This window comes from Fusarium venenatum (genome assembly GCF_020744135.1).
Source record: "Fusarium venenatum strain MPI-CAGE-CH-0201 chromosome Unknown EDB82scaffold_2, whole genome shotgun sequence".
Classification (NCBI taxonomy): domain Eukaryota; kingdom Fungi; phylum Ascomycota; class Sordariomycetes; order Hypocreales; family Nectriaceae; genus Fusarium; species Fusarium venenatum.
The window spans coordinates 7,155,538-7,178,548 of NW_027072130.1; the positions used below are offsets into that span (position 1 = coordinate 7,155,538).

Here is a 23,011-nt window from a genome sequence, read left to right on the forward strand (position 1 = left end):
TTAATGGTCGTTTTGTTTATTCATGCACCCTGGAAGAATTCTCAGACTTAATAAAATTGGAGCAAACATGTGTAACTCCCTGTAGGCTTTAACAGCACACCAGACTGAAGAGATGGCAGAAATGTTGTAGATAATCATTAACTATTTAACATAACTGAAGCTATACAAACATACAAAATGTTGGGTTGTTACTCAATATAAAGTGTCGATCACAAGGCAACGACTGGTGACTGGCACAAAATTGAAACAATGCTGCTGTTCTACCCAACTCACAAAATTGTTCTTTTTTCTACTGTCGTGTAACCTTAAGTGACAATTTCGGTATTGAGTATGAATACCTTGGTCAACTCAACCAAAAGAGTATCCACAGCACATTATCATTCTGCTGTGCAGGATCATCGACAACTTATACTATGGTTTTAGTGAAGCCCAGTCAATGGATCTAATCTGCAGCTACCTTTTACGGCGCATTTATAGAGCTGCAGGTTAGGTTTAGTGCCTGTAGATGGAATGCATCACCATCTGGCTGGGTCCTGTCTGCCTCCACTCTGGGGCCCTGGCTGTCCCGCAACCCAACGACTTCTAACCTCGATCCTCCAATCAATAGCCTGCTCCTCCATCGAACCCTGTCGAACTGCTCTTCGAGTCTCCTTCGTTTTGCTTTTGATATTGACCTATCTACGTAGTCTACAGGCATCAATCTAGATATTGCTTGTGCCGGTGATCTGAGCTTTGGTTCTTACTTCGTCGTTGCGCTACCTACTCCCCACAAAGCATAAAGTGTCGCTCGCATCTACCAAACGGCGGCGTCTCCGCTCTCTCGAAACTCCAGCTTAAACCACGATTTCTCTATCCAGCTGGGTACAACGTCTCCACGCGATCGACGAAAACGCGGTCGGATTTATACTTGCGACGAAATATCATCATTACTCTCGCCTCCGCCGTCGATTTGAACTCTGTCATACCACGACCAGCTTGTTTCTGCACCAAACGATATCGTACCGTACACGAACCTTAACCGCGATCGCACCATTCGCCCTCGATTTATCAAACACCCAGTTGATCGACGAATGCTCCTCCACCACTCTTGGGCCCAGTCCCAACCGGTGGGCTGCTCGCCATTGTCATGCTGAGCTCCTCTGCAGCTCAGAAGGGAATGACCCCTCCGAGCCAATCTTCCCAGCCTAGTCTGCCTCAGCAGTTGTCTGGCCGTACGAGCTTTGATCGGGGTGATTCAGGCCTGCAACCTCCCAATGGCGCCAACAACCGCAACCTGTCCGCCTCAGGCGTGTCTTTTGCGCCCAGGGGAAGCAGTCTCAATGTTGCTCCCGGCAGCTTCAGCTCAGAGCTGCGCAGTCGGGCTGGGAGTAAAACTGAAGCGGGGTCGGTATATCCAAGTAGCTTCATGGACAAGGTGGAAGAAGACGACGCGGACACACTAGCTGAACAAGCTCTAGCACACCTCAAGGAGAGGCTTAACCGTGAGATGAAAATTAAGGAGGGTAGCGAGAACATGCTCGAGGCGCTGAACTCTAAGAAAGCGAAGCAGACCAAAGAGCAACGGCAGAAGGTTGAGGCGGAGCTCAACGCGAGCAACTTGCGTATCAAGGACCTACGCCAGAAGATCTCCGATACCCAACGTACACGACAAATACCACCCGACACCCCGAAAAGAAACCGTACTCAGAGCAACACTATCGAATCCACCAGACCCATTGGGCTACGCTCACCACAAAGCGTGTCGAGGTCAATTGGAGAATCCGACGCCGAGGAACCGACGGAAAGCCCGACTTTTGCGCTCGCTGAATTACTTCAAGCTCTGGAAGTGGAGGGAATGACGCCTGAGTACTACGTCTCACGAGGAAATCAGTTGGTCGATCTTTTCCGGCGATATCCTACTCTCAAATATGACTTGGTCTGGTCAATCTTTGGGCTCCGCATGCAGGTAATGCTACTGAGCGAAAGCCGCGAGGTTGTGGCTGCTGGCTATCGAATGACCAGATATGCGATATCCGACGTCGCATCACTCAAAAAGATTCGTAGTCTGAACACAGACTATTTGGTAATTCGGTAAGTATCTTGATTTGTACTAATTCCATGTACTAACATTTCAGGTCTCTGAACAACTATCGCAAGGCGGATGTTGAACGCGAGCAGGCACTCAAATTCGTCCGCGCGTTCCTTGATGTCAAAGGTGGAGTCAAAGAGGTCTCCCGATCTGTTGTACGCACCATTGTTGCAGTTGCTGAGCACGGGGAGGATCGACGTCCAAACGGCCAGCCGGTTGAAGGAGAAACAGACCGTCTACGACCTATCTGCATCGAGACACTGGCAGAGATTATAGTGCAAGATCCAGCACTTTTGGTATCATCCGGTGGTCTGGGACTGCTGACTGAGGCGCTCGCGGAAGGTGTCTACAAAGCTCCCGAGAGCTTGGCCTCTGCGTTCCTATACTTGCTCGATTCTCCCCAGACACGAAAGTACATACAACCAGGTTATGGGCTTGAGGTGCTTTTTACCGTTTTTACTGACCACCTCCTTACCAACGAAACTGTGATGAAGCAAAACTGCAAAGCCATTGCAACAGCTTTGAAATCATGGCCTGGGTTGATGACCCTATGCATGTATGATCTGCGAACGATTCGATCTTTCGTCACGAGCTTGCTGCTGCCTAGCGACGCAGTCCGCGAGACCATCCTTGATCTCATCTTCTCTCTTTTACGCATCAAGCCACCAGCCTGGGCGACATCGTTTCTGGCCGGAAGAAGATTGACAACATACGGAAGAGTAGCGAATCTGAGGTCTTCTCAAAAAGAAAAGAGCCAGTCGCAGTTCATGGAGGAGGATAGTGGCGAGCAGAATTTCGTCGAACACTATACTGCCTTATTACTCGCAGTCTTTATTCGAGCAGGCCTTCTACCCATACTCCTGAAGATCGCTCAAGGGGATGAGAACCCAACACTCCAGCGCAAAACAACTCTATTAATTAGCGAAGTACTCAAGCTTGCTAGCCGCCTCTTGCCTCCGTCCTGGAGTGCTGAGCTTCACCTTTTGCCAGAGCTTTTCTCATCGGCAGCTAACGTTGGTCACAATGACCACTGGGCCGCTTCAGGGATTGTTTACCAGATTAGCAGTGTCAGTCGAACATTGTATCGAAGCACACCGTCAGGTGCTTTATCAGGAGCGTTATCGTCTGGCAACCACATAACTGAGTTGTCAGCAATCGACGAGACACCTAAATCCCACCAGTCTTTGGTTTTTGATGATGCCACCTTCAGGCAACTCCTGATTGATAGCAACGTACTCAACAGCTCCAACTACGCCAAGTGGAACTGGGAAACCATAATCAAGATCATTGACGGACCTTTGCAGAGCGGCAAGCGACTAGAGGAAGCCATCAAAGCGTCCAAATTCATGAAGAGAATCATCAGTTTCTACCGGCCATTCAAATATAGGTTTGCTAATGTCAAGAACACTCGAGGTACTCAAAAGTATGTAAGGGCTGGCTGTGCCCTGATGCATTCACTGCTTCAATCCCCCGAAGGCATCAAGTTTTTGGCGGACAGCAAATTGCTCAGGCAGATAGCGGAATGCCTAGCACAATGCGATCCGGTAAGGCCTACTGCTCTGGTGTTCTTTTCCTTTACTAACAGCTGCCTCAGACTAGTGGGCTCACAGCACAATACCCAATGTTCTCAAAAGACCGAGTCACCGACACGTTGTGCGCGGGCTACTTCTCGATGGTTGGTGTTTTGAGTGGTGACCCAAAGGGACTTCAATTACTAGAACGGTGGAGGATGTTCAACATGATATACCACATCATGGACCTGAAACAGAGGCCCGACCTCATCAAGCTACTTCTTTCGAGCTTTGATTACAGTGTCCAAGGTCATCCTCGCGTATTGGTCTCTAAAGCTTTGACGGCTGGTACGAAGGAAATCCGAATCCATGCAACGAATGCTCTTCGCAAGTACGCAATCCGTCCAGTACCATCGGCCAATAGTCAGGGTGGTGTAGGAGATTCCAAGTGGGCTATCCAGTTGCTGGTCACACAACTTTATGATCCCGAGATTGAAGTTTGTGCGACAGCTGTTAAAATTCTAGAGCAGGCTTGTAACCGCAAGACCTATCTAGAATACATAGTCGAATGCAGGCCAGCTCTTGACCATTTGGGCGAGATTGGAGCACCACTTCTCCTACGGTTCTTGTCGACTTCTATTGGATATCACTACCTGGATGGACTGGACTACATCAGTAACGAAATGGACGATTGGTTCTTAGGACGTAACGATACCTACGTCAAGGTTATTGAGGCAAGTCTTGCCAAGACGTTTCTAATCGATGGAGACGAGCACAACCCTCGCATGAGCTTATTCAACGATGGCGAGATTGATGGGGAGTACCATGACAGCCACGTGCCACCGCACTTCTATCGAGAGTTGACTCGCACTCAAGAAGGATGCAGACTACTAAGTGACAAGGGCCACTTTGAGGATTTTGCTGCCACGATACGCGATCACGGCATGGATACAGGTGATGCAGAGGTGCTTACTAAGGTCAAAGGATGTCTTTGGGCAGTCGGCAACGTCGGGTCGATGGAACTTGGGGCACCTTTCTTGGAGTCCAACGACGTGGTGGAACATATCATAAAAATTGCCGAGCACCACGAAGTGATGAGTCTACGTGGAACAGCATTCTTCGTTCTCGGTTTGATTTCCCGATCAACCCACGGTCTGGAGATTCTGTCCGAGAACGGGTGGGACGCCAACACGACACCCATGGGCAGCTCCCTTGGTTTCTGTATCCCCAACAGCTTGTCCAAGCTACTATCACTGACCCCGTGGAAACAAAAGGCAGTGACTTCAATCACCCTACCACCAGGTCAACGCACCGCCCAAGAGCCGCCGCCTCCTCGTGCTGCCAGGCCACCTCTCGAGCCATCAGAACTCCCTGCTTTACTGAGTGACGAGGATGTGAATACTAGAGTCCTGGAACTTATTGTGGATCTCGGAAACATGGTGCTATATAAGAAAGCAGTTACGGATCTTCAAAAGTTGCGAGCGCACAAGCCGACAGCTTTCCGAAGCACTAAATTCTTCAAAGAAGTAATGGCTGCAATGGAATGGAACCACTACCGGTTAGGTGTGAGGAGGATGGTTATAGACCTGTTCGATAAGAACGTTATGCGCCAAATCGTCTTTGATGAGACTGATGGGGAAGATGACGATGATGATAGCAGCGACGAGAGCGGAGAAGAAAGTGGCGAAGGAGAGAACAGTTCGGGTGATGATAGAACCGAGAGACAGCGCAGCATCAGCGAGCCATTGGCACCGCCGCCAGAACTCACACCAGCCCCGCTCAGAGTGAGGCGGTAGAACGATGGCGGTGAAGGTTGGAGAGAGAATCTACATAGCCAATGGCAAAATAAAGTTGGAAAGTTTCAACTGTATGATACCAATGACAACAATGATGACAACATGTTAAAGGGAGGCGGCGCCGAGTTGTATATATCGTTGTGATGCGCGGTTGAAGTAAGGGGTCGGTGTCCGGACTGGAATTTGGATCAAGGAGTTATTGGACAAAAAGTTAAAAAAGAGCTCTTTCTGACTGTTGGTTTGGCGAGTGGTAGATGTCTGCTTGAATTGAGCATGAAGCGGGCTGCATAGTCTCTGTAGCCGAGACAAGTCGCTGGTTGTGCCCACCCAAGACAATTGGTCATGTATAGAGCAAGTATACGTTGATTATGTCAATCGATTAGTACTTGGCGACTCCCAATCAGTTACATATATGAGCAGGTGTTCATATCATGAACTGATGTGTGCGACCTACTTTATAGTGACGTGAGTAACTTGAGCCCCACCAATGCCGCGTCCGATTGACGGCGGCTGAACGCGGGATTAAGTCTCAGTTTCGACATCTACATACGGTAACTTAAGACTCATTCTGTATATATATTTTCTTTCCTAGCTCGTCATATTGTAAGAAAAATATCAGCATCATGGTCCAGGGACGAGTGCTTGTTATCGCCGGCTCGGACAGTTCGGGCGGAGCGTAAGTTGATTCCACATCTCCCCTCGAGAATGGCATGATACAGCATGCTTCTATTATTTTAGTATATTATGACAAACACTTCGTCGGGATACTGACGAGTTATTGCTTCAGCGGTCTTGAGGCGGACCAGAAAGTTATCGCTGCCCATGGCTGCTACGCTATGACGGCCACCACAGCCCTCACTGCGCAGAATACTCAGCGCGTCAAGGGCATTCATGTCATTCCTGCTGACTTTGTGTCCCAACAAATCGATGCTTGTATAGAGGATGTAGGCGTCGATGTCATCAAGACAGGTGAGTGAAGATATTCATCCTGTCAGATGACCAGTGGTATAACTTGGATACTTCAACAGGCATGCTTGCTTCAGCAGAGACGATAGAGATGGTTGAAAAAACTGTCACCAAGCACAACATCCCTTGCCTTGTTGTAGATCCAGTCAGTATTATCTCAGCTTCTAAATTGGGACTTTGCTTACAACCATAGGTCATGGTTTCGACTTCTGGTGCAACACTTCTCCCTAACGAAGCCATTCAACATCTCTGCAGGCATCTCCTACCGCATACTACGGTCCTCACGCCAAACATTCCCGAGGCAATACTTATACTGTCCCAAAATGGTCAAGAAGCTCCTCAAGTTCGCAATGTCCAAGACCTTGAAACTATCGCGAAGCGAATCCAGGAGCTCGGTCCCAAGTGGGTGCTTGTCAAGGGTGGGCACAGTCCTATGAAGGAGGACCTTACTGTAGCAGAGACCGAGGATGAGAGGCAATTTGTCTTTGATGTGCTTGTTGGAGGAAACGGAGAGGCCCTGAGGGTCAAGAGTCCGTACCAAGCAAGCTCCAGTACCCATGGTACAGGGTGCTCTTTGGCATGTAAGTGATGGCCCAGACTTGAGGTGCATGAGGTGTGCTTATGGGAATAACAGCTGCTATTGCTTCGAACTTGGCCAAAGGAATCGATACGCCTGCTGCTGTTCAGTCAGCGTGTCGATACATTGAGGCTGCGATTCGCACTGCGCCAGGACTGGGCAAGGGGCATGGTCCTCTGAACCACTTCCATTCAACCTACACTCTTCCCTTCGCTCCGTAAGCTTCAGACTTTGCAATTGTTGTTATGTGCTGACATGGTCAAGTGGCTACTTTATCGAATGGCTCCTTGAGCGCCCCGATGTTCGTGATGTCTGGAAGGAGTTTGTGTATCATCCCTTTGTCATGGCCATGGGAGATGGGACTCTACCTCTTGAGTCGTTCAAGGGCTATATCATCCAAGATTACCTTTACTTGGTCAGTCTACAAATTCCGATAAAGCGCGATGTTGGGCTAACCAATGTCTGCAGATTCACTTCTCACGCGCCAACGCTCTCGCCGCCTACAAAGCGCAAAACATCGAGGATATCTCCAGAGTACGTTATCTTACATCAGTATGAACAGTCCACTTATAAGCCGTGTTTAGGCGACGCAAATTGTTCAGCACATCATGCATGAGTTGAAGCTCCATACCTCCTACTGCGAGAGCTTCGGCATTTCACTTGACGAGATGCGTGCCACGCCAGAGAAGCAAGGTAAGAAGGGTTATGTGTTTTTGTGAATCTCTTTGCCCTCAAGTTTTTTTTACTAAAATATTTCTTTAGCATGCACTGCTTATACCCGCTATGTCCTTGACGTCGGTCAGAATGGAGACTGGCTCGGTCTCCAGATGGCCCTCGCTCCATGCCTCCTAGGTTACGGCGCAGCGGCCAAGATGCTGCATGACCACGAGAAGACTGTACGTGAAAACAACACGTACTGGGCTTGGATCAAGAATTACAATGAGGAAGACTACACTGATGCTGTCAAGCTTGGTTCTGGTGAGTTTCCGTTCACATCCATCAGCGATTCTCTCACTTATTCATTCTAGCTCTACTCGAGAAGCACATTCAGTTACAGTCACCTTCTAGGATCGAAGAGCTCGTCCAAATCTTCATCCATGCACTCAAGGTAAATCTCAGAGGCCTCCAACCAGTACTATTTTGCTAATCACACATAGATGGAAATCGGCTTCTGGGAGATGTTCCCTGCTAAGCAGACCTAAATCCACATTATTTGATGATAAAAAAAGAAGTCATAGTCAGAGATAATTCAATTATTAGATATAGAATTGAGTATACACTTGGTTTTTTGTGTTTTCTATTTAGGCCAGGAAAAAGAAATCCAACGTAGGTATATGACGCCTCTAAACCCATGCTCCATTACCAATGCAGACACACATGCATACATATATACAGACATGCTTCTCAAATCACGATCAGACCATCTCTACAGGGCGTGGTCTCTCGTCATCTGGCAGCATGTATCTGAAATCCTGCTCGGGAGGGGGGGCAAGAGCAGGGACAGGAGGAGCGTCACTCTGCTCATGTTGTCTTTGGGCTCGTCGCAGTTGTCCATTCTGTTGCTTCACCCACGAGTTTACTGAGCGGAATCTCGGTCGGCCGTCAACCGAAGCTACTGTGGAAACGGTATCGCGGCGGCTGAATGTATTTGTTGACTTCCATGTGGGTTGGCGAGAAGGGGTTGGCATTGAGGGAACGCTCTGGACGGTCTGGTAGTCGGGTGTCACAACAATGTCGCCATCACCGAAGCCAGAGGAGATAGATGATAGTTCACTGACGCCAGTCTGGCGTCTTGAAGTACCATACGCATATGGTGCGTCGGAAGGGATGCGGTTGTGTTGCGGCTTGTAAGGTGGGCTGAGACCTTCTCCAGGAACTTGGCGGGCAACAACCTGAACTTCAACAGCGTTCTCGACAAAGGCTGTGCTGGTAGGGCTCATAGCATCAATATCGTAGTTCGTCTGTTCCGTTCTACCGCTCATTCTGTAGGTGCCCCATGGTTTGGTGGGTACGGCAAGATGAGTGTTAGACTGCTTGGGGATGGATGAAGAGATTTCGAAGGGCGAAGGGAGAGATGAAGGTGCGTATACAGGAGAGGGTGAGGATGAGGGTGATGCTGAGAAATGCCGTCTCTTCTCGTCGCCTACTTGTGAAGAGTAAGGAGGAGATGGATCCTCGATAGTGTACCAATCTTTGTGGCCGAGACGCGATCCCACATAAGGTATCTTGGAGACAAGGCCCTCGAAGCGATTAGGTTTCTCGAAAGACATATCATCAACTGGAGGAGGCTTCTTTGAGGTCTTCTTCTTTGAGTAGAGCTTCCAGACGAGGAAGCCAACTCCGAGAAGGAGGAGGAAGGCACCTTGATATAACTGTTAGCTTCTTGTGGGTTGACAGGGAACAAGCAGCAGCAGTGACTTACCGACTGATCCTACACCCAAGAGGATTTTATGAACATTTGAATGCATCCCATCGCTTCCGGAAATCTATTTAAATGAGTTAGCAAGCCCGAGCTTTCAATGCGGATGGCATGTGTCTCTTAATCCAAGACGACGCCATTGAACTTACCATGCTTCCGTCTGTGCTCCCTTCTGCTGATGGAGCATCAACACTTGGTGAATCTGATGCTGTTGCGGGCAATTTTACTTCGAGATCTTGGTCGCTGATACCTTCGGCCGTTTCAGTTGGCACTGGATCGCTCTCCTCTTCATCGTCGCTCTCCTCGTTCTGATCATCACTCCCACTCTCATCATCACTGCTATCGCTACTCCCACTTCCACTCTCCTCTTCGATCGCAGTGGGTGTGCTGGAGTAAGGTTGTGTGACAGTGGGAGTGGGAGTGGGAGTGGGAGCGGCAGTCTCTTCTAAGAAAGAAACATAGAGTTCAGTCTCTTGTGTTGAGGTTTTGGCTGTGTCTCGACGGACTCTACGCCTGGCGAGGCGTTTTCTCATAATGTGAACGTCGTACTTGTCATCGTCGTCTTCGGCAACAGTCCAATCCGGCATGGCTCCTGTAAACCCTCTCTTTACATTTATCGGCCATCGAAGGTGACGTTTCTCATTTGAAGGTGCCATTGTGTAGTGGTAAGTTGTTGATGCTGCCGGGGTTGAGGTTATTGTTGGTATCAGTGTTCTTGTTCTTGTTGATGGCTTAAACGAATGTTGTTTATAATAAGAAGAATAAGTATTAATCGAACTGTGTGTTCTTTAAGATGTATTGGTGTTAATACCCAAGCATTGGGTGTCGGACAAAAGAGTGTCGTTACGATTTAAGTCACAGACTTGAATCAACAATTGAGAGAGAGAAAAAGTCAAAAGAAGGGCCAGCCTTGAACAGAAACAGAGGAAGAAAGAGAAAAGAAGTAAAAAAAAGAATACAAAGGGCTTGGCGGGTAATGAATTGAGAAAGAAGGGAAAAACAAGAGAGTCGAAACGAAGTGGAAGGATGAGACACGATCAACAGTTACATTGGATACTTACGACACGATTACATCCATGTCAGGATCTAAGAGACTACATAGACCATCAACAACCAAGGCGATCTCAGGGTTCAGGGGGGTTTAAAACGTTAGATGGTGGTTTGAGCACGAGACCAGCATCACGAACCATTCGTGGTCAAATTGAACATTTTGCTATATCGTTTGGCGGAATAACTTTTGAATGGGATTGAATCAGTACAATTAATTACATGGGAGCCTGTCACTCATTATTGTCCTAACAGAACTGGTGCAGAAAGTGGCTGCAGTCTTGTTAAGCGCGGGAAGCTATAACTCCGTGTTGGCCAGTAACTCTGTAAACTAGTAGGGGTATCGACATTATTCGTCTCGAAATATAGGCTCCTGTTTCAGCCGGCTCGGTGTCGCCAGAGATTAATCAAGATATTCATGCAGGGGGTTCAAACTATATCACACACATCATTTGGCCTGTTTCTCAGAACGTTGTGTGTTTGTGAACTAGATTGGATATTAAGCAAAGGATGATGTTCTCTTTGACATGCTATGCGTATAAATTATTGACTGTTATCCAGTTATTCATCAATTGTCCAATAACAATCCAACACCCTGAGGCGAACCAAATGATCAACACAGGGTTAGGCCATCTCTAGACCAGGTGCTGCCTCAGATACGCTGACCCGAGACGGATGCAACAATCTGAGGTTTGTTTTGCATCAAAAGATACCCCCGGCTTTCAAGACTGAGTCACATCGCATCATTATCCATCAATTATCTACTGTTATCTTGGTCATCAGCTGACCAGCCTCATCTAGGGTTTCTGCAAGTGACCAGCAAAAACAAAAAAAAATCCGCGATTGATAGCGCGTTCAAAAACGGTCCGATATGAAGAAGCTTTGGTCGTCGAGTGGATGTTTGATATTGAATTGTGGTGGATATCATCCTTCTTTTATGGACCCTTAGAATGGCCTCTGGTTCAGCCTACCAGTTCCAGAATTATAGGTATAGTGGAGGCGAAAAAAAGTCTTGATGCTTCAGTTACAATGATAACAGTATGTGGCAAGCATTGATCTTGTCGCAGACAGAGAGAGTCTTCTGTCATTGAGGCTGATGTCACATCAATGAAACAAGACATAACCAGAAGCAATCAATATGTACGCCATCGATACTGGTGTAACTAACTACAAGGTAGTGAGTGCATATGCTTAGTAGCGGTGGTTATAAGAGCTACCCAACTAGCAATATCTTACTTCTCCTACCGCATCTTAGAAACAAATAAACGAAATAACGGGTGAAGTTGAATAAATGTAGCAGTCTTGAGCACACTCACCGAGCATCTCCTGACAGTGCGCTCCAATCACGCAGCTCTCGCCCACGCCGAAATTATTGAGAGCCTGAGAAGAAAAAGAAAGGAAACAACCAAGCGCGGTTCCATCATTAGCGCGCTTGCGGACAAAAGCGAGAGAGTCTCTCTCTTGTCTCTGATACTCCACGATAAGATCCACCCGGTCTAAAGGAGGCGAAACAGAACGGGCACTAACCAACTTGAGCTTTTTTCTCTCTCAAGGGTTCAATTGAGGTTCGGGTTGAATTATCACGAGATGGTTTGTGCGTATTTCGGATACAAGGCTGGCTGAGCGTGACAAAAAGGTTGTATTGCGGCTCCGCGATGTCCTGAACTGCACCAAAATGGAAAGTCAGGGATGTACTGCAGACCCCAAAACTCTTTTGATTCTGGGGTAACTTGCCATCTCAAATGACATCTAGCATACGTCAAGATCTGAGATTGCATGTGTATCTAGATTCGCGTGTGACGTTTGAGATGTATGGTGAGGGAGCTATATGGTGTTTCGGTGCCTTTATAATACAGGGCGCGGCAACGCCTACCTCAACCTACAATGTGAAACTAGGTAGTCAGCCAAAGGAGAGTGGGATGAGAGATAAACCTCAATCATTTCTGTAATGGATTTTAATTCGATTACTATTCGCTTGATATTCCTGGTCGATCGAGAGGTACCTCTTTGGGCATGTGAAAGTGAATACACTAACTTATAGAAGCTCAAATCGCGCATGTTTAACAACTACCCTATGGTTTTCTGGAAAGTTAACTGCGTGAATTATAACTTGAGTCGTATCAGTTTGTCTTTATCAAATCAATTTCGATAAGCATATAAAAAGAGATATCTTTGTATGCACATGTTTAAGAGCGCGAGAAACCGGGATTTCGCCGAACAACGATATCTTGCGATCACCTGGTCGGGATTATTCCACGACACATCAAGTCTCTATCCATCAACCCTTACATGTTGGCAGATAGTCCACAGCGAATGCTAATGTGACAATACCGGACGGCCGGAAACGGAGTGACACCGAGTTTCTGTCCACCCTTGGATTGCACTACTTGTTTGGAGATACGTGCAGGCACATGTTCTGCTCACAAGCAGCAATAAGTAAACAGAGCCAATCTAGGAGACTCCTCGCTTCTTTTGCATTTTCACGGGCGTTCCATCATGAAAGAAACATATACAGGGATGCTCGGCGTTGTGGAGTTTTGCTGATTTCATAGACGACGGGTGAAAGAGGGCAGTCTTGTCAAGACAAAATCCCATATTTTTTATCTGTTACGACCGGCAAATACTCCCTTCAAGTGTCCGTAACAAATAAACCCCAATTTTCGCTGTCTAAATAGCTCTAGATCGGGGTCAGAGCCGGTCCGATGGATGAAGGACGAGCTGGACAGGTTAGGACGAATTGATATGAGAAATGGTAAGCGAGAGTTGTCGTCATGATTAATTACCAGCCCATGTATTCTCCCTAGAACTTTTGAGTCTCCAATGTTTTCAGAGACAGAGTAAAAAAGGCTTCAAAGTAAAGATAATTGTGAATGAGATTCTTAGAAATCAATTATTTGACCGACGAATGTCGTTCAGTGGGCGTCATCCAGGGCATGGCAGCTAGAAGACCGGTAAGTCGACCCGCACCGCTGCCCAAGCTTGGAGGCGATGGGACAAGGAACTTGAACTTTTTAGTGGAGCAACAACCACAAGCAAGAAAAGAAATACCAAGAGGGATGTCTTATCTCGACAAGGAGTAAAAAAGAAGTCTAACACCACTCATCATTATAATGCAATCATCTTTTCTTGCACCCTACTCTACCTAGTGCCCGGCCAGCCGGCTCTGACTTACCTTAGTAGTACCCAAGTATCGAGGTACCTGTTACGCAGGCAGTCTAACTGTAGCTAACTAAATTCTCTCGCCCTCCTTCGTGGGCTGTGACTGATTCTCCTTCGACTCACCTCTGTCCGTCACCAGCTCCTTACGCTTGCGACGCCTTCACTTGGTCCAGAGACTCCTAGTCCTGCCTCTCTGATTCTTCCCTTCTTTCATCCTCAATCGCTCCCAATTGAGCTCCTTTCCACCACCTCCTCCTTCACAATGGCTTCCTCCGCGCGAGCCATGACGGCCCTCTCCAGGGTCGGCCAGATGGCACCCAGCAGTCGCATCGCAGCCCGCGCCCTCTCTACTGTTTCCAAGACCTCTGCTCGACCTTCTGTCGCCATGAGACTGAACAACACTGGCCGCATTGCCTTCCGAAGGGCCTACGCTGACGAAGCCCCCAAGCCCAGACCTGGCAAGATTCGACGAACCCTGCGATGGACATGGAGAATTACATACCTCTCCCTCGGTGCTCTCGTCGGTTACACATGCTACGTTATCTACGATGACCGTCACCCTCAAGAACAGTTCCAGCCTGACCCTTCCAAGAAGACTCTTGTCGTTCTCGGTAAGCCACCCGACTGCGCATAGTTACTATATGCTGGACAGAGTTACTGAAGCAATATCTTACAGGATCCGGCTGGGGCTCTGTTGGTCTCCTGAAGAACCTCGACACCGAGAACTACAACGTCATCGTTGTCTCTCCCCGCAACTACTTCCTCTTCACTCCTCTCCTGCCTTCATGCACAACCGGTCTTATCGAGCACCGCTCCATCATGGAGCCTGTTCGCACCATCCTCCGTCACAAGAAGGGTGCCGTCAAGTACTACGAAGCTGAGGCTTCTTCCGTGGACCCTGACCGCAAGATTATCAAGATCAAGGACAACACCGAGGGCAAGGGTCCCCAGTCCGAGACTGAGATTCCTTATGACATGCTTGTCATCGGTGTCGGTGCTGAGAATGCCACTTTCGGTATTCCCGGTGTTCGCGAGAACAGCTGCTTCCTCAAGGAGATTGGCGACGCCCAGCTGATCCGCAAGAAGATCATGGACTGTGTTGAGCGAGCTTCTTTCAAGGGTCAGTCCCAAGAGGAGATCGACCGTCTCATGCACATGGTCGTTGTTGGTGGTGGTCCCACCGGTGTCGAGTTCGCTGGAGAACTTCGCGATTTCTTCGAGGAGGATATCAAGAAGCTGATCCCCGATATCAGCCACCGCTTCAAGGTCACCCTCATCGAAGCTCTTCCCAACGTTCTCCCCTCTTTCTCTAAGCAGCTCATTGAGTACACTGAGAACACAATGCGTGAGGAGAACATTGATATTAAGCTCAAGACCATGGTCAAGAAGGTGACAGAGGACTTTGTTGAGGCCGAGTTCGCTGGTCCCGATGGCAGCAAGCAGACTCTCCGCATCCCCTACGGTCTGCTTGTCTGGGCTACCGGTAACGCAGTCCGACCTATCGTCCGTGATCTTATGGGCAAGGTCCCCGCTCAGAAGGACTCCCGCCGTGGTCTTGCCGTCAACGAGTACCTTGTTGTTCAGGGAACTCGCGACATTTGGGCTGTCGGTGACTGCGCTGTTGCCGGCTACGCCCCTACCGCCCAGGTCGCTTCCCAGGAGGGTTCTTTCTTGGCTCGTCTGTTCAACAACATGGCCAAGACTGATACCCAGGAGGCCCGCATCAAGGAGCTCAGCAGCAGCCTGAACCTTAAGCAGGGTAACTCCGCCGAGATCGCTGCCGAGATTGAGTCTCTGGAGAAGCAGCTCCGCCGTATCAAGGACGTCAAGCCCTTCCGATACTCTCACCAGGGTTCTTTGGCCTACATTGGTAGCGAGAAGGCCGTTGCTGATGTTCCCTGGTTCAACGGCAACATTGCCAGTGGTGGTGGTTTGACCTACCTGTTCTGGCGAAGCGCTTACCTTTCCATGTGCTTCAGCAGTAAGTTTTTACAATTTTTGCAACATCTTGATGCAGCTATGCTAACTAAATATTTCTAGCCCGAAACCGTGTTCTGGTCGCCGTTGACTGGCTCAAGTCCAAGGCTTTCGGCCGTGACGTCTCTCGCGAGTAAACCTTACGATACGACAAACCCTTTTACGCGACGAGGTTCGATACCCTGATATGAGCTACGGTGGTGGTGGATTCGAAATCCAGTCTACACTGCCTAGCTTACGATGATCTGTTCTTGGGAGGGTGTACTCGGAGCATTGTGCATAGGCCTATGAAGCCTAACTGAGCCGGACTAATAGAGGTCTGATTGGAGTTGGGTTGGGGTTTGCATGCTTCATGGTGTACACCTCGAGTTGGTCTTTCTTTTTGATTGTTCTTTAATTTTTCTTTGTTCACGGATATAGATGGGAGAGGCAGGGCCCTTGTATGACATAGCTAGAGCGCGCAGAAAAGCAGGAAAAGCTTGTGGAACGTTGGTGAAAAACGAATGAAGACTCTGTATATTGACTGGCTCTTTTTACCAGTGACTGTCCGATGAAAGCTTGCGTTGCACATGTTTGGACATGTGATACTCGGGCATAAAGCGCTGCCACCAACCCAAACAGGATTGTAAGACAATTTCTAGGAGCATGCGACATGTGTCTTGCCGATTCTTTCCATGTCTATAGTCAGGCTGGATTCAAGCTCTGCATCGAGGCTGCTAAAAACGAGTAACATGCGAGTCTGGTCCGAAATGGCATAGACCAGGTAATGTTATATTATCTGCAGTTCATGTGCCTGGTCCGGACTGGCTTGGTCTTCTTGTGGGTATCGATATCTAGACTAGCATCGAGGCTATCTAAGCTGCCATCTCCAAAAAAAGAAAGAAAAAAGTCCCGGTGGTAGCTCGGGAGTCCGGGTTTGCAACTCGGACTGCGGGGCACAAAGCTCCCCGCATCAAAACAACATGCGGAGCTTCCATACCATCCGAGCTGTACTACTCAGCTGGGGAAAGTCGATTGTTGCTCGTTACTATCCCCAAGGTAGGTAAACAATTGCAACGGTAGCCAAGCTACAGTCTTAACTATGGGTGACACATCCAATCTCTCCGGCCGGGACTACGCCGTTCAATTAGACTCCGATGATGTTCTTAGACATACCCGTGACGAATTCAATATCCCATCCAAAGCCGATGTAGCACGCAAAACTCTCCCTTCGGGCAACAGCACAGGTAAGTGCCATTGTTCCCTTGTCGAGGAACCCTGTTCTGTTGTGCTGACGGCCTCTCAGACGCGAACGATAAAGCTATATACCTTGTAGGCAACTCTCTTGGTCTTCAGCCCAAGCGCACGGCAGACCGGATTCAGCAGTACCTTGCAACATGGCGCACCCAAGGTGTCCAGGGTCACTTCAAGCCCCTGGACGACTCCCCTCTACCGACTTGGTTAGATGTTGATGCTCGCGCTGCCGAAATGATTGCGCCTATCGTGGGTGCCAAGGTTAGCGAGGTGGCTGTTATGCAGACGCTCACGGCGAACCTGCACTTCTTGATGGCAGCATTCTACAAGCCTGATATCAAGGGCCGCCATAAGATTATTCTGGAGAGCAAGGCATTTCCGAGTGACCATGTTAGTGATCGTCCCAGATAATAAGATACCACTAAGCTAACATGCATGCCTGCTTAGTACGCAGTCGAAACGCAAATACGACATCATGGACTCCGCCCTGAAGATTCCATGATCACACTCGAGCCTCCCAATAACGAAGACATCCTTTCTAATGACTACATTGAGTCTGTTATCGAACAGCATGCTTCCACGACAGCCGTGCTTCTTCTTCCTGGTATCCAGTACTACTCAGGCCAACTCCTCGACATCCCACACTTGACTGCCTTTGCTCGCGAGCGTGGCATATTTGTCATTTGGGATCTTGCACATGCGGCAGGAAATGCACCTTTATCCTTGCACGACTGGAACGTCGACGCTGCTGCTTGGTGTACTTACAAATACCTTAACGGCGGACCAGGTTGCATCGGTGGTCTATTCGTTCACGAACGCCACGCACAGGTCGAGGAGGATGGAACACACAACGTAAGGTTTGCCGGATGGTGGGGAAACGACAAGACAAAGCGGTTCGAGATGAGACCCAACTTCATCCCCGTCCCTGGCGCAGCAGGGTTTCAGCTTAGCAACCCCTCGGTTCTCGACATAACCTCGCTCTGCGCTTCTCTCGAAGTATTCGAACTCGCCGGCGGCATGGCTTCTTTACGCGCCAAGAGTATAAGGCTGACAGCGTATCTCGTCTCGGAACTAAAGAAACTACCGGCGGACATGAGCGCGTACTGGCAAATCATCACTCCTTGTGAAGAAGAACGGCGTGGAGCACAGCTGAGTCTGTTGTTGGCCGATGGGTTGCTGGATGATGTGATGGCTGGCTTGGAAAGGAGGAGCGTGTTGGTTGATGAGCGCAGGCCGAACGTTATTAGAGTCGCGCCAGCACCACTTTACAATACGTTTCTAGACTGCTGGGAGTTTGTAGGTGCTTTCCAGGGAGCTTTAGGTGAGGCACTGCATATGAAATGGAAGAGAGAGCGGATGGACGAGTGAATGTGATGTTTTGATCCGATACTTTCACGTCTATAAAAAGCACCTTCCCTATTATAAAAGCACGTATAATATAAATATGCAGCAATAGGTTTCTCGTTGATTGGCACAACCTCATTGAAAAGATGCAGACTTTTATTTAGCTTTCTCCAATTCGCAGAAAGATTTTGAACAGGCTGCAGTCTACAAGCTTAGTTTGTCATACATAGCCTTTAAGACCTTGTAAGATAGATACTACGAGTAAAAATGTGGTTATTCATATCTTTCAAGTCCAACAACGTCTACAGTGCAGTTTTTCATCATCTTCAGAACAAATTCAGCTCGAAAAAACAAAGATTTCGAGTACAGGGTAACCGACTTTGTGCATGGAATGCAGGGTTCTCGAGTGTCCCTGACTAAGGGTGGCGGGTCTTGCTTCCCAGTCTCTGAAGGGTTCTTTGTTGTGGAGCGCACATAGCGAATCAGAGACTAATATAAGGTGGGGCCCCCAGACGGACTTACCGCAAGGCGACAGTTGTATCAACTTTTTTTTTGTTAGCGGCGAAAAAAAAAAATAACCAAAGCGCGCAGGAATCGCAGCGCTCACTTAAAACTTCCACTCATCCTCACCTTTCATCTCCTTTCCCTTCCGACATCATCTCAACCCTTGGGCGCGCACTCCTTTTCCATCAAAAAGAAGGCCAATCTCGTAACTACGAGATATTCTATTGCGTTTCCCACCACTCTATCCTTTCTAATAATCCCTTTTCCCCCTTCCCAGACGGTTCCATTCCATTCGGCTCCGTCTTCATCCTCTTCTCTACAATAATGTCTGGCTACGACGGCGGATACAGCGGCGGTGGTGGCCGCGGAGGTGGCGGCGGCTACAGTGGTGGTGGTTACGGCCGTGATCGCGGTGGTGATCGTGGTGGTGACCGCAACGGTGGTTTCGGAGGGTAAGTCGATATTTTCCCCTTGTGCTTTGCGCGTCAGGTTGGGTGTTTCACCTTCAAATTGGGATTACCCTTTCTCAACAACAACGTGATCTACCTTATTCACCGCGTTTTCGCCTCACTTTTCATTCATGTTTTGCTAACATTATTTCCAGCCGAAGCAACGGAAATGGCTACGGAGGAGGAGGTGGTGGTTATGGCGGTGGCGGCTACGGCGGCGGTGGTGGTGGTTACGGAGGTGGTTTTGGAGGTGGTGCTGGCGGCGACCGCATGGGCGCTCTCGGCTCTGGCCTTAAGAACCAAGAATGGGGTATGTGTTATCTCCAAAAAAAAAAAATCTGTCACACCTGCTAACTTCAATCAGATATCAACAGCCTTCCCAAGTTCGAAAAGTCTTTCTACAAGGAGCACCCCGACGTTGAAAACCGATCTGATGCCGATGTTGAGGCTTTCCGTCGCAAGCACCAGATGACCATTGCTGGTTCGAACGTCCCCAAGCCTGTCGAGACCTTCGACGAGGCTGGTTTCCCCCGATATGTCATGGATGAGGTCAAGGCTCAGGGTTTCCCTGCTCCCACCGCCATTCAGTCCCAGGGTTGGCCCATGGCCCTCAGCGGTCGCGATGTTGTTGGTATCGCCGAGACTGGTTCCGGAAAGACCCTCACCTACTGCCTTCCCTCCATCGTTCACATCAACGCCCAGCCTCTCCTCGCCCCCGGTGATGGCCCCATCGTTCTTGTCCTCGCTCCTACTCGTGAGCTTGCCGTCCAGATTCAAGAAGAGATGAAGAAGTTCGGTCGATCCTCTCGCATCCGAAACACTTGTGTCTACGGTGGTGTTCCCAAGGGTCCTCAAATTCGCGACCTCTCCAGGGGAGTCGAGGTGTGCATTGCCACTCCTGGTCGTTTGATCGACATGCTCGAGGCCGGCAAGACCAACCTGCGTCGTGTCACCTACCTTGTACTCGACGAGGCTGATCGCATGCTTGACATGGGTTTCGAGCCCCAAATCCGCAAGATCATTGGCCAGATCCGACCCGACCGACAAACTCTCATGTGGTCCGCTACCTGGCCCAAGGAAGTCCGTGCTCTCGCATCCGACTTCCTCCAGGACTTCATCCAAGTCAACATTGGTTCCATGGAGCTTGCTGCCAACCACCGAATTACACAGATCGTTGAGGTTGTTACCGAGATGGAGAAGCGTGACCGCATGATTAAGCACATGGAGAAGGTCATGGAGAACAAGGAGAACAAGATTCTCATCTTTGTTGGCACAAAGCGAGTTGCTGACGAGATCACCCGATTCCTTCGCCAGGACGGATGGCCTGCGCTTTGTGAGTATCATCATCAAACTGTTACCAGACAATCACTAACATCTTCTTAGCCATCCACGGTGATAAACAGCAGAACGAGCGTGATTGGGTTCTTGACCAGTTCAAGACCGGAAAGTCCCCCATCATGGTGGCTACCGATGTGGCCTCGCGTGGTATTGGTATGTATCATTCCCCTTCTCCCTCTTCATGGCAACTTCCAGCTACAGCACTTGCTGTACTTTACTCTCGTATTTAGGGGCTCTCTTGACTGTGCGAATCTGCCTGATAACTATCGTGTCCAATTGGTTCTCAACCAACGGGGTCTTGATCCGTTGTGTAGCCTTCACTTTGCTATACTCACGTATTTTCACTCTTGTACCGTTTCCACTCCCGTGGTACGAGTGGAGTTGGCATCCTATTGCCTTTGATCAAGCTGCTGGCCCAGGTTCTCTTGTTTCCAAGACCCAGTGACCCGCATACTCCAGGATGGCATTTTGACGCACTTTCTATTGCCCTATCTCCGCTAGGAGTGAAGTACAAACAGCATGCCAATATGCATCGCTGTCCACCTTCATCTTCCACGCTGGAACGTTGCTATACAAACCCCTTCTTCGCCTGCTAACCATTCTTGTAAAGATGTGCGCAACATCACTCACGTGTTGAACTACGATTACCCCAACAACTCTGAAGACTACATTCACCGAATTGGTCGTACCGGTCGTGCTGGTGCCATGGGTACCGCCATTACCCTTTTCACTACTGATAGTGAGTATCTTCCGCTCGACAGCTGTTTCTTCGCTTATGCTAATAACTTTCTCCAGACCAGAAGCAGGCTCGTGACCTTGTCAATGTCCTCCAGGAGGCCAAGCAACAGATCGACCCTCGTCTCGTTGAGATGACCCGATACGGTGGCGGCGGCGGTCGTGGCTACGGTGGATGGGGTCGCGGCCGTGGCGGTGGCAGAGGTGGGTTCCGTCGTCGCTAAATCAGCAAGACACCTATCGGGCTGACTCGACCTCCAGCCAACGCCAACAATGCCAACAACATGCCCGTCGGTAACCGTCGTTGGTAATGTAATATGGTCTTCCATCCTGAGGTCTTACGACCCTATGGCGTTATGGATCAGACAGCCTCGCATTTCGAATCCTCGGATTCTCAAAAGTACATGACACCTAAGGCGTTTGTTTGTTAGAGGGCAGGTGGCTCGATTAGATTTGACTCGTCTTTTGCGAGTCTGGATTTATGGTTTGACTGCTGACCGATTTGGTCGCACTTATTGTATTGCTGCGTTTTACATGTTACCTCAAATAATGGCTTTAGACTGGGATGATGATGTCGTGTTGAGTGGTATGAAAACACTCAACGACGAAGATTAGGGGAAAATATCCTTCCGTATTGGAGGCCTTGTGCGTTGGAGGCCGATGACAATCTTGAGTTGAGTGTTTATTTAGACTATTGTAGTTTTCGCAATTAGCAAAGCTCTCTCAAACTTTTCTTTCTCTCATGGCGTGTGACGTTGGTATTATCCGTTATCGTGATGTGCTTAGGATTTAGAATGATTTCCTTACTTTTGAACTACGCTATTGCTATTTACTTCTGATCGGACTCGACAAGTCTTGCTTCTGTTCTGCATGTCTGATGTTTCTTGTCTTATGTGCTGCTCAACTGTGCATTGTTCAGCGACCCTCGAGTTGTGCTGTCCATACGTTGCAGTCGCCTCTCAGATTCAGTTCTGCAGAGAGCTTGTCATTCGTTACGAGTACTGCAGTTTTGCCATTGCTTGACCTGCCTCTGTCGACCATTTTCTCATGCCGGAACAAAACTCCAGTAGGAAGTTGATGACAATATGCTACTTGGGTACCCAGGCAGGGAAGAGCGTACTCCTCAGACTTGGTTCGGAGGACAACATAAACCATTAGCTGGCAAGGCCACACAACCAGCATTTCCATCATTCTCGGCTTTATCATCGGCAGCTAGCTATTTAGTGTCTTCTTGTGGCCTTCTAAAGCCCCGATAGCCCATCGTGACAACATCTTCGTTTCTTTAGAACGGGATGGACTGGCATTGCTTCGCATGAAAGCTGCTCTTGCTTGGCTAGTCACGGTGTTGGCGAGTTGACGGTAAATATCGAACCGCACTAGTTAATACTCGTGCCGTTGTCACTTTTGTATTGATAAAGTTACCTCGTTGTTTTCATAGTTTGTTGTCACATAGAGTACTCCTTGTTAGTAGGCATGTGAGTGAACCTAGCCAGTACAATCTCACCACGGTTTGTTCGGGCTGTTGTACTCGCTTGCGGATGAAGGGAGACATTGTTCGAGTGCAGGCTACAGCCCTTGTTCGATGAATTATTGCCATCTTGTCTCATCACCAGTTCCCTAGAAGTATCTCAGACCTTGTCGATTCTCAGGTCAGTATCTTTTGGTCAAACTCCTCTCAGTTCGACATGCTGAAGCCAAACTCCAGCTTGTTATCCAATGCAGTTGACATTCTCGCCATATCACCTGGGGCAGGATGTCACAGTGTTCACTCTCACCTATGTTATTTCTAGCACCAAGTATCCAGGATCTTGAACGTCCCGAGTGTCTTCTAAGCGCTGTCTGCACTGGGTTATCCCTACATAACCCCGTTGAGATAGCTGCTGTACGG

General features: G+C 48.8%; 6 protein-coding genes across 6 annotated transcripts; 5 read left to right on the plus strand and 1 right to left on the minus strand.

The window, feature by feature from the left end:
• Window positions 1-916: 916 nt before the first annotated feature.
• Window positions 917-5,469, plus strand: EDB82DRAFT_184421 (Rapamycin-insensitive companion of mTOR, N-term-domain-containing protein). Its single transcript, XM_065607157.1, has 3 exons — window positions 917-2,070; window positions 2,115-3,612; window positions 3,663-5,469. The coding sequence occupies exons 1-3, from the start codon at window positions 1,127-1,129 to the stop codon at window positions 5,373-5,375; spliced, it is 4,155 nt and encodes a 1,384-aa protein (XP_065464968.1). The 5' UTR covers window positions 917-1,126; the 3' UTR covers window positions 5,376-5,469.
• A 529-nt stretch (window positions 5,470-5,998) lies between these two features.
• EDB82DRAFT_475870 (Phosphomethylpyrimidine kinase-domain-containing protein) lies at window positions 5,999-8,120 on the plus strand (the record flags this gene model as incomplete). The annotated part of the gene is made up of 11 exons (XM_025735797.2): window positions 5,999-6,051; window positions 6,163-6,344; window positions 6,404-6,486; window positions 6,535-6,922; window positions 6,976-7,135; window positions 7,183-7,333; window positions 7,387-7,452; window positions 7,503-7,611; window positions 7,681-7,896; window positions 7,947-8,026; window positions 8,076-8,120. 11 exons carry the CDS (start codon window positions 5,999-6,001, stop codon window positions 8,118-8,120), a joined length of 1,533 nt encoding a protein of 510 aa, XP_025586468.1.
• Window positions 8,048-10,178, minus strand: EDB82DRAFT_184499 (uncharacterized protein). The gene is made up of 3 exons (XM_025735799.2): window positions 9,487-10,178; window positions 9,341-9,404; window positions 8,048-9,280 (listed from the first exon to the last, which is right to left on the minus strand). The coding sequence occupies exons 1-3, from the start codon at window positions 9,991-9,993 to the stop codon at window positions 8,334-8,336; spliced, it is 1,518 nt and encodes a 505-aa protein (XP_025586469.2). The 5' UTR covers window positions 9,994-10,178; the 3' UTR covers window positions 8,048-8,333.
• A 3,229-nt stretch (window positions 10,179-13,407) lies between these two features.
• Window positions 13,408-16,043, plus strand: EDB82DRAFT_500833 (uncharacterized protein). The gene is made up of 3 exons (XM_025735800.2): window positions 13,408-14,154; window positions 14,220-15,524; window positions 15,584-16,043. Exons 1-3 carry the CDS (start codon window positions 13,806-13,808, stop codon window positions 15,655-15,657), a joined length of 1,728 nt encoding a protein of 575 aa, XP_025586470.1. The 5' UTR covers window positions 13,408-13,805; the 3' UTR covers window positions 15,658-16,043.
• A 345-nt stretch (window positions 16,044-16,388) lies between these two features.
• On the plus strand, window positions 16,389-18,395 carry EDB82DRAFT_184624 (pyridoxal phosphate-dependent transferase). Its single transcript, XM_025735801.2, has 3 exons — window positions 16,389-16,746; window positions 16,806-17,143; window positions 17,201-18,395. The coding sequence occupies exons 1-3, from the start codon at window positions 16,602-16,604 to the stop codon at window positions 18,119-18,121; spliced, it is 1,404 nt and encodes a 467-aa protein (XP_025586471.2). The 5' UTR covers window positions 16,389-16,601; the 3' UTR covers window positions 18,122-18,395.
• Window positions 18,396-18,636: 241 nt separating this feature from the next.
• Window positions 18,637-21,902, plus strand: EDB82DRAFT_500837 (P-loop containing nucleoside triphosphate hydrolase protein). The gene is made up of 7 exons (XM_025735802.2): window positions 18,637-19,053; window positions 19,206-19,360; window positions 19,415-20,383; window positions 20,434-20,541; window positions 20,999-21,127; window positions 21,184-21,327; window positions 21,385-21,902. Exons 1-7 carry the CDS (start codon window positions 18,926-18,928, stop codon window positions 21,432-21,434), a joined length of 1,683 nt encoding a protein of 560 aa, XP_025586472.2. The 5' UTR covers window positions 18,637-18,925; the 3' UTR covers window positions 21,435-21,902.
• Window positions 21,903-23,011: the final 1,109 nt, after the last annotated feature.